We start from the raw sequence: 15,179 nt of genomic DNA on the forward strand, positions 1-15,179 counted from the left end.
CGATGTATCAGTTTCGTTGCCTCAGGTCAGGATTATCTGACTAGCCTGCACATGTCAGCTTCTGTTTGGATCTATACTCCAAGACTTGTTACACACACACACACACACACACACACACACACACACACACACACACACACACACACACACACACACACACACACACACACACACACACACACACACACACACACACACACACACACACACACACACACACACACACACACAAACACACACACACACACACAATTGTAGGCCAGGCAACATCTACGGAAAAGAGTAAACAGTCAATATTTCGGGCCGGGATCCTTCATCAAGACAGGAGAAAAATGATGAGGTTAAGTTAAGAAGGTGAGGGATGACTATGACCTGGTAGCACTCACATCAACAGTGATGAAATGCTTTGAGAGGTTGGTTACGACTAGAAGATTTCAGTAGATGAGCTGAGTCCAGACATGGAGACAGAAAGATCAAGAAAGGGGAGGAAAGCATCAGAAATAGACCAGGATGTAGATAGGAAGGGACTCAAGCAGGTGGGATAAATCTGAGGCATGGTATGAAAATATAAGTTTGGTGGGGCAGGAAGAAGCAGGTTTTTGTTCCTTGGGTAGGAGGTAGAAAGGGGAGATGTGGGGTGTAGGAACTATGAGGTTGGTGGCAGTCGATGGGCGATCCCTAGAGTTAATAAGATGAGTGATGGTGTGAAAGACAGTAGCCTGGTGCTCCTTAGCGGGGTCCTGTTCGAGGGGTATGTAAGAGGAGGTGTCTGAGAATTGTCGCCTTTCCTTAACAAAGTAGAGGTCAGTCCGCCAGACTACTACAGCACCCCCACCCTCATCTGCGGGTTAGATGGCGAGGTTAGGATTAGTACAGAGAGAGTGGAGAGCTGTGCGTTGGGCAGGAGTGAGATTAAGATTGGAGAGAGGAGTCGAGACGGTTGATGTCTCGTCAGCTGTCAGCAATGAAAAGATCCAGAGCTGGCAGGAGACTAGACTGGGATGTCCAGGAAGAGGATGAGGGTTGAAGACGGGTGATAGGGTCATCGGTGCGGGGTGGGGAGTCCTTGCCAAAGAAGCAGGCACGGAGACGGAGGCAGTGGAAGAAGAGTTCTGCGTCAGGGTGGGCGAGGAACTCACTGAGGTGTGCGCTCAGGGTTACAAAGGTGAGGCCCTTACTGACGTCAGAAGGTTCTTCCTGAGAGAGAGGAAAGTCAGAGGGAATTGTGGAGACCCGGCACGGATGAGGGCTGGGATCAGCCGGGGGCAAGGGGATTGATAGTGTCTGAGGAGAGGGAAGGTGTGGTGAGATGAAGATGGGGTCTTTGAGGATGGCGGTAGGATCTGAGAGACACGGGACTGCAGTGCGGTGGTGGGGGAAGGGGAGACTGGGACAGTGGGTAAAGTCCCGGCCTGGAGGTGCTGTCGATCAGTGTCCAGGCTGGAGCTGGGGTTGGGGTTTGCACAATCAGAGACAGCATGATTCTGTAGTCTGAAGATGGGTGATCTTCCTTCCAATCTTTACAGGGCACGAAAAAGGCAAAGAACCGACGATTGAAAGTCGGAGAACGTGTAGAGCAGAGCCATTGCAGGTGGGGAGAGAGAATGCCAGAGGGTCATCTACCACCCCACCAGCCTCCGTGTCCATAATTCTCCGTAACATCCGCCATCTGCAACAGGATCTCACTTCGAAGCACATCTTTGCCACCCCTCCTCTCACTTTCTGCTTTCTGCAGGGATCACTCCCTACCAACTCCTTGCCCATTCCTCCCTCCCCACTGATCTCCTTCCGAACAGTTATCCTTGCAAGCTGAACCAGTGCCACACCTGCCCCTACACCTCCTCCCTTACTACCATTCAGGGCCACAAACAGTCCTTCCAGGTGAGGCGACATTTCACCTGTGAGCCTGTCGGGGACACCTACTGTGTCCGGTGCTCCTGGTGTGGCTTCCTGTATATCGGTGAGACCCGACATAGTTTGGGAGTCGCTTCATCGAGCAACAATGTCCCAGCCACCATAAAAAGTGGGATCTCCCAGTGGCCACCCACCCAGTTTAATTCCATTTCACATTCCCATTCCGACATGTCTATCCATGGCCTCCTCTGCTGTTGTGATGAGGCCACTCATAGGTTGGAGGAACAACACATTTTATTCCGTCTGGGTAGCCTCCATCCTCAAGGCATGAACATTAATTTCTCCAAATTCCGATAGTGACCCTCCCCCTTCATCATTCCGCATTCCCATTTTCCTCTCTCACCTTATCTCTTTACCTGCCCAGCACCTCGCCTCAGTCCTCAGGTATGGTGGGAAAAGTAAATGGGGAAATAAAAGCGGCTTTGACAAAAATTTGTCAGCAAAAAGGTCTCGGACGGCCAGAGGCAATGCCCTTAGTAATGTACACTCTGCGAAATCAGAAGAATGGAAATACAGGACTTACCCCTCATGAAATTTTGATGGGGCGGCCTATAACAACAGGAACTAAGACACCCATGACCCCAGAAAAGGTAACACTAACATGATGTGATGAGAAGACACTGAAATATGCACAAGTATTGTGTCAGGAGGCAGGGAAATTGTATGAGAGGTTCCGGCAAGCCCAGGCACCTTTAACTGAAGGTAACGTGCATCCATTAAGCCGGCTGATAGAATATATGTGAGATCAATGAACAAAGATTCTTTCTCTCCCAGTCTGCCGAGGACCCGTACAGCCGTTAAGGTGAAGGAGAAACCTGATTGAATACATGCCACCAGGTGCAAGTTGCACCACGGCAAGGACAAAATAAACGCTGAACAAGCGACATCTTCCCTGAGAGAGAGGAACGGTGCTGAGAACTAAACACCAAGTGTTACTGAGAGACTGGAAATGAAATCTGTTCTAACCTGCGCCCCGTGTTATATACAAAGTGACTGATTATTAACAAAATATGCACTGAATAGAGGACTAACAGGAAGGAAGTAGTGGTAATAATCATATTGGGGTTGGGATTGATTGATTACCTAACAGCATTTGAGGCCAATTACAATGAAACAGGCAAGTGGAGAAGATGTATTAGCCTGGAAGGAGGGGTCTGTGCGTTAGTGGGGAAAGAATGTTGCACCTACATACCCGATGCTTCAGAAAACATGACCCATGTGTTAGAATACATGATCCAGTTGCGAGATGGAATGGATAGACTGAACTCTCAGGCCCCTCCAGAAGGCTGGGATTTCTTTAGCTGATGTTAAGTCAGTGTTAGGAGAGGGAATATTTTCTGGGTTGCAACCCCTCTTTTACGGCCTCATTGCCCTGGTCTGCTCAGCGGTGGTAGTTCATTGTGTCATACAACTATACATTCCCTGGGTCTGCGCCCGCACAAAGTCAAAGTCAGGGGAGACGGTAGCATTACTCTATGCACAATCTCACATCATGGAAGAGTTACGATGAAGAGGAATGTTGTACTTATATTCCCGAAGCCACAGGAAACATAACTGACTTAGGCCAGCACATTATGGAGAAGGTTAAGGAGATTAGGAAGGTGGGAGAACAACTGGAAAATTTTAACAGTGGAGGAACTTGGTGGGAAGGGATGGTTTTCCAGATGGGAAAGCTGGATCACACATGGAATTATAATAGTTGCCATGATATGTGTTTTAAGGTGTTGTGTATGTGGAGCACTGAGGCTGTGCTATTATCAGTTGATAAAGCAGACCCTGTCCGGTCCCAAGGGCGTCCCGATGGTATCCCAGATGGTGAGGGATAAAGATAGCAGGGAACACTGGTGGGGCGAAGAGGTGCACCCAGGGGAGGAAAAACCTTTCCCCTATGGTTATGAACCCCCTTATGAGGAGGAGGAGGAAGAAATCGCCCAGTGAGAAATGTTAATCTAGAAGATTAACAAGGAGGGAACTGTGGAAGAAAAATACTAAGAACTTGTGATGGATGTTAAGGGGTTAATGATCTTTTTTTAACAAAATAGAGCGTGAATTCAAAGCTGCAGTCAGTTATCTGTGGTTTAGGTACACTGCATGATTGAAATGTGCCTGTAGATGGGATGTGGGAATAGTTATGTCTGTGCTTCTTTGTTCTGCGATGATCACATGTCTGCAATTGAGCAAGCCTGATATACTTGTCTGGAACTGACACTTAAGCAAATGTATAACTATAACTGTTCAAGGACATACTGTGTAACTTCATTATTCTGTAGAACTATAGTCTAAGTTCCTCCAAATGGCTAGGTGCTTCTTGTCACGTACGCTTGGGGTATAAATGAGAGTGTGTTTTATTATTAAGTGGAGTTCCAGGACCTCACTTTTAAGTGCTTGGGCTCCCCATGGTATCATGTGAGAAATAAAGGAGTTTCCTACGGCACTCTCCCTCCGGGTCCGAGTTATCAGTCAGAAAACAGAGAGAGGGAATAAAGGGATTCTATTTTGGCTGCTTGCTTGTTACTAGTGGAGTTCCACAGGGGTCGATGTTGGGACCACTGCTTTTTACAATGCATGTCAATGATTTGGACTATGGGGTTAATGGATATTTGGCTAAATTTGCCAATGATACAAAGATAGGTGGTGGAATGGGTAGTGTTGAGGAAACAGAGAGCTTGCAGAGAGACTTATAGTTTAGGGGAATGGGCAAAGAAGTGGCAAATGAAATGCAATGTTGGAAAGTGTACGGTCATGCACTTCGGAGGAAGAAATAACCGGGCAGACTATTATTTAAGCAACACACACAAAATGCTGGTGGAACGCAGCAGGCCAGACAGCATCTATAGGAGAAGCACTGTCGACGTTTCAGGCCGAGATCCTTTGCCAGGACTAACTGAAAGGAAAGATAGTAAGAGATTTGAAATTACGAGGGGGAGGGGAAAATGCAAAATGATAGGAGAAGACCGGAGGGTGTGGGGTGAAGCTGAGAGCCGGAAAGGTGATTGGCAAAAGGGATACAGAGCTGGAGAAGGGAAAGGATCATTGGACGGGAGGCCTAGGGAGAAAGAAAGGGGGGGAGCACCAGAGGGAGATGGAGAACAGGCAGAGTGATGGGCAGAGGGAGAAAAAAAAACTAAATATATCAGGGATGAGGTAAGAAGGGGAGGAGGGGCATTAACGGAAGTTAGAGAAGTCAATGTTCATGCCATCAGGTTGGAGGCTACCCAGCCGGTATATAAGGTGTTGTTCCTCCAACCTGAGTTTGGATTCATTTTGACAGTAGAGGAGGCCATGGATAGACATATCAGAATGGGAATGGGACGTGGAATTAAAATGTGTGGCCACTGGGAGATCCTGCTTTCTCTGGTGGACCGAGCGTAGGTGTTCAGCGAAACGGTCTCCCAGTCTGCGTCAGGTCTCACCAATATATAAAAGGCCACACCGGGAGCACCGGACGCAGTATACCACACCAGCCGACTCACAGGTGAAGTGTCGCCTCACCTGGAAGGACTGTCTGGGGCCCTGAATGGTGGTGAGGGAGGATGTGTAAGGGCAGGTGTAGCACTTGTTCTACTTACAAGAATAAGTGGCACAGGGAGATCGGTGGGAAGGGATGGGGGGGACGAATGGACAAGGGAGTCGCGTAGGGAGCGATCCCTGTGGAAAGCAGAGAGGGGGGAGGGAAAGATGAGCTTGGTAGTGGGATCCCGTTGGAGGGAGCCCGAAACGTCGACAGTGCTTCTTCCAATAGATGCTGCCTGGCCTGCTGTGTTCCACCAGCATTTTGTGTGTGTTGCTTGAATTTCCAGCATCTGCAGATTTCCTCATGTAGAGTATTATTTAGATGGGGAGAGAATTCAAAATGCAGAGATGCAAAGGGGCTTGTGCAGGATATCCTAAAGGTTAACCTCCAGGTTGAGTCGGTGGTGAAGAAGGCAAATGCAATGTTAGCATTCATTTCTAGAGGAATAGAATATAAGAGCAGGGATGTGATGTTGAGGTTCTATAAGGCATTCATATTGGAATATTGTGTGCAGTTTTAGGCTCCGTATTTTAGAAAGGATATACTGTTATTGGACAATTCATAAAAGATTCATGAGAATGATTCCAGGAATGAAAGGGTTACTGTATGAGGAACATCTGGCAGCTCTTGGGCTGTATTCCCTGGAGTTCGGGAGAATGAGGGGGGATCTCATAGAAACATTCCAAATGTTATAAGGCCTGAACAGTTTAGATATGGCAAAGTTGTTTCCCATGGTAGGGGAGTCTAGGACAAGAGGGCATGACTTCAGGATTGAAGGACGTCCATTTAGAACTGAGATGTGGAGAAATGACTTTAGTCAGAGGGTAGTGAATCTGTGGAATTTGTTGCCACGAGCGGTTGTGGAGGCCAAGTCATTGGGTGTATTTAAGGCAGAGATACATAGGTTCTTGATTGATCCGGGTATCAAAGGGTATTGGGAGAAGGCAGGCGGTGGACTGGAAGAACCAGATCAGCCCATGATCGAATGTCAGAGCAAACTCGATGGGCCGAATGGCCTACTTCTGCTTCTATAACTTATGGTCTTAAACTAAATATCTGATTCAATGTAGAGATCCCGGCTCCATTTGTCTCATAAATTTGAGGAATGGCTCCTCATGTTCCACCAGGGTGGCCGGCAACATGACGGCATCAACATCGATTTCTCAAACTTCTGGTAGTCGCTCCCTCTCTGTCACATTTACTCTTTAATTGTCTCTCTCCTCCTGATCCACCAGCCCCATCACACTATCTCTTTCCCCTCCTTCCCCACTCTCTCCATCTGCCCATCTCCCACACTCCGCCCCACCCTCTCCATCTGCTCATCTCCCACACACTCCTCCCCTCCCTCTCCATCTGCCCATCACCCACACACTCTTCCCCCACCCTCTCCATCTGCCCATCACCCACACACTCCTCTCCATCTGCCCATCACCCACACACTCCTCCCCACCCTCTCCATCTGCCCATCACCCACACACTCTTCCCCCACCCTCTCCATCTGCCCATCACCCACACACTCCTCCCCACCCTCTCCATCTGCCCATCACCCACACACTCTTCCCCCACCCTCTCCATCTGCCCATCACCCACACACTCCTCCCCACCCTCTCCATCTGCCCATCACCCACACACTCCTCCCCACCCTCTCCATCTGCCCATCACCCACACACTCTTCCCCCACCCTCTCCATCTGCCCATCACCCACACACTCCTCCCCACCCTCTCCATCTGCCCATCACCCACACACTCTTCCCCCACCCTCTCTATCTGCCCATCACCCACACACTCCTCCCCACCCTCTCCATCTGCCCATCACCCACACACTCTTCCCCCACCCTCTCTATCTGCCCATCACCCACACACTCCTCCCCACCTCTCCGTCTGCCCATCACCCACACTCCTCCCCACCCTCTCCATCTGCCCATCACCCACACTCCTCCCCACCCTCTCCATCTGCCCATCACCCACACTCCTCCCCACCCTCTCCATCTGCCCATCACCCACACACTCCTCCCCACCTCTCCGTCTGCCCATCGCCCACACTCCTCCCCACCCTCTCCATCTGCCCATCACCCACACTCCTCCCCACCCTCTCCATCTGCCCATCACCCACACACTCTTCCCCCACCCTCTCCATCTGCCCATCACCCACACACTCCACCCCTCCCTCATCTACCTGGATCCACCCATCACCTGCCAGCTCTGTCTCCATCCCTCTCTCCACCATCCTGCACAGGTCATCTTCACTCTGACTTTCAGAGCAGATGAAGGGCCTCGAGCCAAAACGTCAACTGTCCATTTCCCTCCGCAGATGTTACCTGACACGCTGGGCGTCTCCGGCGCTTTATGTGTTACCACCACTACATGTCCCGTGTTACCAAAATTCACCCTGACCTCCCTCTCCCAGTCAGCACCACCACCACTTGCCCCAGTTACCCTGTCAGTCCCGGTGGATTTTAGCACCCGGGGGAGCCGGGGAGCTCAGGACCCGCCGCCCGCGGCTGCTGCTGAATCCGCAGTGTTTCTGTTTCCGTTGACGGATGCGGTGAACGAGTTAAAATTAATGGATGAATAATTCTCACATCGTGTTTATTTCACTCTCTGCACATTTATATTTACACTGAATTACTCCTGACGCCGGTCCCGGACCGACCCGTTTACAGACCCGGAGCAGAACTGGAGCAGACTGTCAGCCACTGGTTTTTATATCCAGTGTGGAAGAAAGGATAAAGTATCTCCATGAAATTACTCCCAGTGAAGGTGTGGAGATGGGACTTGGTCTCCGCGTTGTAAAATGAAACTGTCCCGGACTCGTAACTGAGATAAACTCCCACCCTCTCGGGGATGGGACCAGCAAGGAGATGGGATTTAGGGGAGTCGTGAACCCACACCTCGTCATCAATCCGCCCCATGATCCAGGATCCGGTCTCTGGACTCTCTCCAACCCGTTCCTTCCTCTCCACAGACTCTGCGGTGACTCCCAGATTCCAGTACCGATTCCCTGTCACCTCCACCTCCCAGTAATGTCTCCCCGATGTGAATCCCTCCGATCCCAGCACACATTCCCAGTTTCTGAACCTCTTCCAGGTGTCAGGGAGCTTCTTCGGCCTCCTGGTCCGTCTGACACTCTTCCGATCCTCAGTCACATTGAGCCACGGACTCGCCGTTTCCACATCCAGGGTGACAGAGACTGGGGGGAGAAGCAGAGAATTAGAGAGTCCCCGGGATCGGGGGGAGACTCGGGCAGCGCGGCCCCGGGGATCGGGGGGAGACTCGGGCAGCGCGGCCCCGGGACCGGGGGAGAGGCCGCTGGGCCTCAGGCACAGTCGGGTGACCGACAGGGCCCTTTCCCAGGGTTTTACCCAATTACAATGGATGGACAGCTAGCATCTTCCCGAGAATTTACTCGACATGAAGAGCGAATTTTTCCTGATCAACACGCACAAATCTCTGGAGGATCTCAGCAGGTCAAGTGGTATGTGTTAAGAGAGATGTACAGTCGATGCTTCGAGCCGAGACCTTGCCTCAGAATGGAAAGAAAGATGGGAAATAGGTGTGGAAACGGGTATTAAGAAGAGGTGGAGCAACAACTACAATCCAGATGAGGATGGGGTGAGTGAACACTGGAGGGATTTAAAGAGGAGGTAAGGCAGAATTCATTCATGCCGACCAACTCACTTTAATGAACTAGTTATATTTGCCTGTATTTGCCCATTATTCCTTTAACGCTTTCCCACCCACGTACCTGTCCAGATGTCTTTTCAATCATTGTAACTGTATTCACCTCTACGGTTTCCTTTGGCAGCCTCCTGAGCTCCAGGAAAAAGTCCCAGAATATCCAGCCTCTCCTTATAAACCAAACCCTCCAATCCCAGTAACATCCTTGTAAATCTGTTTTATACCCTCGCAGTTTAATGACATCCTTCCTGTAGAAAGATCACCTGCACTGGACAGTGTGTTCCAAATCATAAAGACAAGAAAATCTGCAACACACACAAAACCTCAGCCCAAATCATCAACTGTTTATTCATATCCATAGATGCTGCCTGACCTGCTGAGTTCCTCCAGCAGACTGTGTATGTTACCCTGCTCCAAATGTGGCCTTCCCAATGTCTTGCACACTCATAACGTGACATCCCAGCTCCTGTACTCAGTATTCTGACCGATGAAGGCAATCACCTCCTGGTCTCTCTGTTCCACAACACTCTCCAGGGCCCCCAATTGCTGTGTAAATCCTGACCTGGTTTGCCTTCCAAAATGCAACACCCTCATCTCTCTGAATTAAAATCAAATTCCATCCAATGGCCCAATTATCAAGAAGTTGTAATCTTGGATAAACCATAAGCAACAGGGTTATGTAGTGGATAACACAATACTGTTGCACATTGGGGCGTTCTGGAGTTCAGAGTTCAATTGTGACACCATCTGCAAGGAATTTGTACAGTCTCCCCTTTAACCTCTTGTCACCTCCCTATCACTACTCCCTGGCAAGTGAATGACAGGCGGAGACCAACACAATGAAAATTTTGATCGCTAGTTGGAGCGAGGTTGTGGGGAAGGTTGGGAGATGGGAAGGTGGGAGGGTAATTTATTTATTGAGATACAGCACAGAATAGGCCCTCCCGGCCCTTTGACCCCCACCACCCAGCAACCCCTGATTTAATCCGAGCCTGACCATGGGACAAGTTACAATGACCAATTACCCTGCCTACCGGTACGGGTTTGGACTGTGAAACCGGAGAACCCAGAGTGAATCCACATGGTCACGTGAGAACGTACAAACTCCTTAAAAAACCAAGCCGACGTTAGGCAACCGGTCTGTACTTCCCTGGCTTTTCCCTACAGCCGATCTTCAATAAATGTTCAACATTAGTCTCCCTCCAGTCTTCTGGCCCCTCACCTGTAGTTATCAATGACACACAAATTTCCAAATGGGTCCCCACAATTTCTTCCCGAGTTTCCCACAATGTCCTGGGATACACTGGATCAGGACCTGGGGATTTATCGACCTTTCTGCATTTTAGGACCTGCAGCACATTTGCTTCTGTGATGTGGTAGAAAATGAGGTCGATCATCTTCAGTAACACGGGAGAATTGAGGGCCCTGTGGAACTGGCACAGAAGAGGAGTTAAGGCCTGGGACAGGGAAATGATGACAGGGAAGGTTTAGAAGGGTACGGGCCAAATGCAGGGAAATGGACTGGGAGATGATCTGACAGAAATAGATAAGGTGATGAGGGGCTTAGATTGAGCAGTACCTAATACAATGTAAATGCTATGTAAATGCTTGTTATACTGTATTATTTGCGGAATAATGACAAGAAAAAAAATCTGTACATGCTCAAGCTGGAGAGAGAACTTCCGGGTTTTCCCGATCCGTGGTTGGTTGTATCCGCACATGCAGAACCCACGGATACGGAGGGCCGACTGTATATAAGGTTATGAGGGGTGTAGATTGAGCAGAGGAGAAGGGGAGTGAAGGAGTCTGAAGTGACTGTGGACTGAAGATTGGTGAAAGATGGCAGGCAGCGGAAGGGTGGGGAGTGTGGACTGTGGAGTTGGGAGACACTGGGAAGTGTCTCTGGCCTTTAACCTCTTCTCACCTCCCTATCACTACTCCCCGGGTCCTCTCCTCCTTCCCTTTATCTTATGGTCCACTCCCCTCTCCGATCAGATTCCTTCTTCTCCAGCCCTTTAGCATTCCCACCCCACTGGTTTCAACTATCACCTTCTCGCTAGCCTCTCTCCCCCCTCCCCACCTTTTTATTCTGGCATCACCCCTCTGCAATTTTAGTCCTGAAGAAGGATCTCAGCCCAAAACATCAACTGTTTATTCATTACAATAGATGTTGTCTGACCTGCTGAGTTCCTCCAACATTTTGTGTGTGTTGATTTGGAATTCCAGCATCTGCAGACTTTTTCCTGTTTATGACAATGGGAACCATTAGGGGAGAGATGAATGGCAGATGGAACCAGGACCAGATGGGGAGGGGTGGAAAGCCTGTGGTGAACTGTGTGTGTAGATGGAAACAGAAGGTGAAGGGGAATGAATATGGGTGATAAAGGTCTCCTTTCCCACAAACCCTCTCCACACAGCCCCTCATTAGGACAGAGGATGAATTTGCAGAGACTCTGGCAGATATATTTGCTTCACATTTCCCCACAGGTGAGCTGCTGGAAGACTGGAGGGTGGCTCAGGTGCTGCCGTAAGAAGGGCTGGAAGGTCACACCAGGGAACTCCAGGGGAGTCCAGAACTAGAGGGCAGAGACTGAAGGTGAGAGGGGAAAGTTTTTCAAGGGATCTGCAGGGCAACTGTCTCACCGTGAGGGAAGTGGGTACGTGTGGAATTTGCTGCCAAAGGAAGCCGTAGAAAGAGGTAAAATTAAAATATTATAGAATCAATTTAGACAGGTACAACAATAGGCAATGGTTAGAAGGATATGGGACAAGCACACGGAAATGTGTCTCTGTGTCTCTGACAATGTGTCCCACTCTGATGCTGCATTTGTTTATTATCAATATATCAATGTGTGTGTGTGTGTGTGTGTGTGTGTGTGTGTGTGTGTGTGTGTGTGTGTGTGTGTGTGTGTGTGTGTGTGTGTGTGTGTGTGTGTGTGTGTGTATGTTGGTTGTGGTAAATATCAGTGATTGTGTGTACACAGTGAAGGTGAGTGTGCACATTGAACTATTGTATGTTACAGTGTGTCTTCACATGTCCAGTGTGTGTTGACAACAGGTGACACGTGTGTGAATTGTTCAAATAGAAACCATTCACTGTGTCTGAAGAGAATAGTTTCCAGGTTACTGAGGGGACTAACAATGTGCAATGTTGAGGCTCTGACTACAATCTGCTGAACCTTCTTGTGAATGTGTGTGAGGGAGATTTGCCAGACCAGTTATGCTGTGTCCACCAGTGTTAAAGCTGGTTAGTGTGTCCGGGCTCAGACTCGATGTGGTGGTTTGATAACAATAGTGAGACTGGCGAGTCCAGCAGGGGGCAGAGCTGAGTCAATCAGACTGCGGTCACGGACAGGTCAGACAGGGTGAGTGGCTCGAAAGGACTGGTGTATTATTCTGACAATCCCAGTCACCACAGTGATTCCATATTTTATCCCCTTTAATGTCATTAATGGAATATTAATTCCAGAGCTACCATGTCAGTGAATTGTTTGTATATTGTCCCTGGTTTGGTGTGTTCAAGGGTCTGACATCTCCAGCTGACCATGTGACAGTGATGCCTCCCAGCAGGTGGGGTTGGTGCCGGAATGAATCTGTGTTTTACCTCGATTAATGCTGTCCAGGTGTTCTCCCAATGTTATGTCGAACAAATAGGGGCGATAGAATTTTTCAACCAGTAGGGCATCATCTGTCACTGACAATGTCTGTTCTTCATCACTAATCCTGTAAATATTACACAGCTGGTTATAAACTAAGCATCAGCGATATTTGAACTATTTTACAAATCCATACAGAGTTTCAGTCAAGCCCATGTCCTACCTCCTTTTCCAACGAGCTTCGTCCTGAAATAAATCAAACACAGATCTCAATTGACTGAGATGACTGCCAGCATCCGAACAGCAGGAATCTGAGACAAGTTATTAAAAACTGCAGAAAATTCCCACTTACTCCCACTGACACACATGGAGAAAGAGGGACACAGAACCACGGGAGAAAGTACAAGGAGTGTTTATGAAATTTATACCATAACTGAGAGGATGGAGCTTACAGGAGAGACTGGACAGGTTGTGCAGTTTTTATCTGGACAGGTTTTATCTGGATATGATGTCACGGAGGGTCAGATGGAGGAATTTAACATTCCAAATGGATTTAATGGGGTGGAGTGGAGAAAATACTTCTGTGTTTATGAGAACAAAGTCAAAGATAAAGCATCATTTGTTGTTAATAAATCCCCCAAGAAATGTGGTGAAGAGAATATCAGAACCACACTCACAGCCTGTGACTGTAACTGGGTGTTACTCTGAGTCTCAGGGGATATTATACGTGGGAATCACAGAAACGATCACCAGCTCAGTGCTCTGATCAGAGTAACTCATTCCCGAGAAGGTTGCAGACTGTCCTGTGATGTACAGATGTTGTGGAAGGCCAATTTGGGACAATGACAACTTGGAACAGTCAAGATGTTGACATGGTGGATTTTACAACTACAGTATTTGAGATAAAATGCAGCATTTTATGACTGTGCACATTCACAGAATCAAACTGAAATCTCTCACCATGAGGAATGTGATATTTTCTTGTTGATCCATATGTTCCTGTAACATTGAGATTTCCTCCTGGATAGAATTTAAATTCTCTTGAATCTCTCGAAGATTTTTTCTCATTGTATTCAGAATCCTCTCCTCTTCTTCCCTGACATTTCGGAGTACACGCTGCTCTTTCTCAGCGATAATCTGGCGCAGTTCAGCAAACTGGGATGTGATCTGGGACTGAAGGCTGTGTGACTGTTCCTGTCAAATGAAAAGAGAGGCTAGTTTATTATTTGAGGCTGTTTTTTGTATTTCCTTCTGACATGGAAGGTAACCATTCAGCCCATTAAAGTCTATGCTGGTTCTCAGAACAATCCCCTCCATCACATTCCCCCACGTCTCCCTGAAACATATACTCCGTCTCTGACCCACTAACTCCGTCCTGATTCACAGACCACCCAACTTCACAAGCTTAATTACAGTCGCCAGTTTACCGATCAACCATGCAATGTCGGCTAAAGGAAGGTACTGGTTACGGGGAGAACATGCAAACACCACGCAGACAGCTCCAGGGGTCAGGATCGATCCCAGGTTACTGGAGCTGCGATACTCTGCTATTCTGCATTAAAGGGAACAAAACTACACAGCGAATTTGTAAATTCTGCTCTGGAAGCCTCACCCGAACTCCAGAAATCTTCTCTTTCTGTTGTTGCTCCATTTCCTCGAAGTCTGATTTCTTTTTAGTGAGAGAGTTTAAGGAAGATTTAACGCGACCCTGGGAATCAGAGAGTAAAGACATTAGACCAAAATATGCAACTAAGTAAGCAGCTGATCAAAACCTGGTTAGTTTTACCTTGTAGATTTCAACGGCTTCGTTAACCGGCATGAAGTTGTGGGACTTGTGTTCCCGCGCATCTCGACAGATCAGGCAGATCAGTGTCATGTCCGTCTCACAAAACAGCTTCAGTTCTTCCTCATGTTCCTCGCAGTGAAGTTTACTTTCCTTCCCTTTGGGATTCAGGTTTAGTTGTCGAGCTTTCTCAGACAGATTTGCTAAGGCCCGATTGACCCTGAGGGTGCGGTCTGCAATCTCCTCTCTACATTCCGGACAGGGGTTTCTCTCCTCCCTTTCCCAACACTGTGTGATGCAGGAGCGGCAGAAGTTGTGTCCACACTCCAGTATAACCGGATCGATGAAGAAATCCAGGCAGATGGGACAAATTGCGTCTTCGGTTAAACTCACGGCTCGTCCTTTCGAAGCCATGTTGACTCCCGGTTGAGGATCCTTTCACTTCCAGGGAGTGCGGTACGCCTGCGGTACCGCAATTGCCCACCAGGGGCGCTGCGGTCTCGGGAATGAATGTTCCTTTTCAGTGAAGCAGGAATCGTGTTCATTTCCACAACAGCGACCAGAAACACATTAAACAAGTCTAACACAGATAAAGCCGCAGAGAAGAGCTAGGTTCAGTCTACGGCAGAACTGAAGGGACAAGTCCTGAAAATATGCTTGAGTGGCCATGTCAGAAACCTTGTTACAAGATGGA

General features: G+C 48.5%; 1 protein-coding gene across 1 annotated transcript; it reads right to left on the bottom strand.

The window, feature by feature from the left end:
• Positions 1-7,998: 7,998 nt before the first annotated feature.
• Positions 7,999-14,928, bottom strand: LOC140717683 (nuclear factor 7, brain-like). The gene is made up of 6 exons (XM_073031329.1): positions 14,489-14,928; positions 14,315-14,410; positions 13,663-13,896; positions 12,926-12,948; positions 12,711-12,829; positions 7,999-8,618 (listed from the first exon to the last, which is right to left on the bottom strand). Exons 1-6 carry the CDS (start codon positions 14,897-14,899, stop codon positions 8,086-8,088), a joined length of 1,416 nt encoding a protein of 471 aa, XP_072887430.1. The 5' UTR covers positions 14,900-14,928; the 3' UTR covers positions 7,999-8,085.
• Between the last annotated feature and the right edge of the window lie 251 nt (positions 14,929-15,179).

Source organism: Hemitrygon akajei, chromosome 2 (genome assembly GCF_048418815.1).
Source record: "Hemitrygon akajei chromosome 2, sHemAka1.3, whole genome shotgun sequence".
Classification (NCBI taxonomy): Eukaryota; Metazoa; Chordata; class Chondrichthyes; order Myliobatiformes; family Dasyatidae; genus Hemitrygon; species Hemitrygon akajei.

Bases quoted from the DNA above. Each gene is read 5' to 3' on its own strand.
- LOC140717683 (XM_073031329.1), bottom strand. From the start codon at position 14,899: ATGGCTTCGAAAGGACGAGCCGTGAGTTTAACCGAAGACGCAATTTGT. The intron at 14,411-14,488 runs GTAAAACTAACC...TCTGATTCCCAG, and splicing joins AAGCCGTTGAAATCTACAAG to GGTCGCGTTAAATCTTCCTT. The intron at 12,949-13,662 runs GTGAGAGATTTC...GATTTATTTCAG, and splicing joins AAAATATCACATTCCTCATG to GACGAAGCTCGTTGGAAAAG.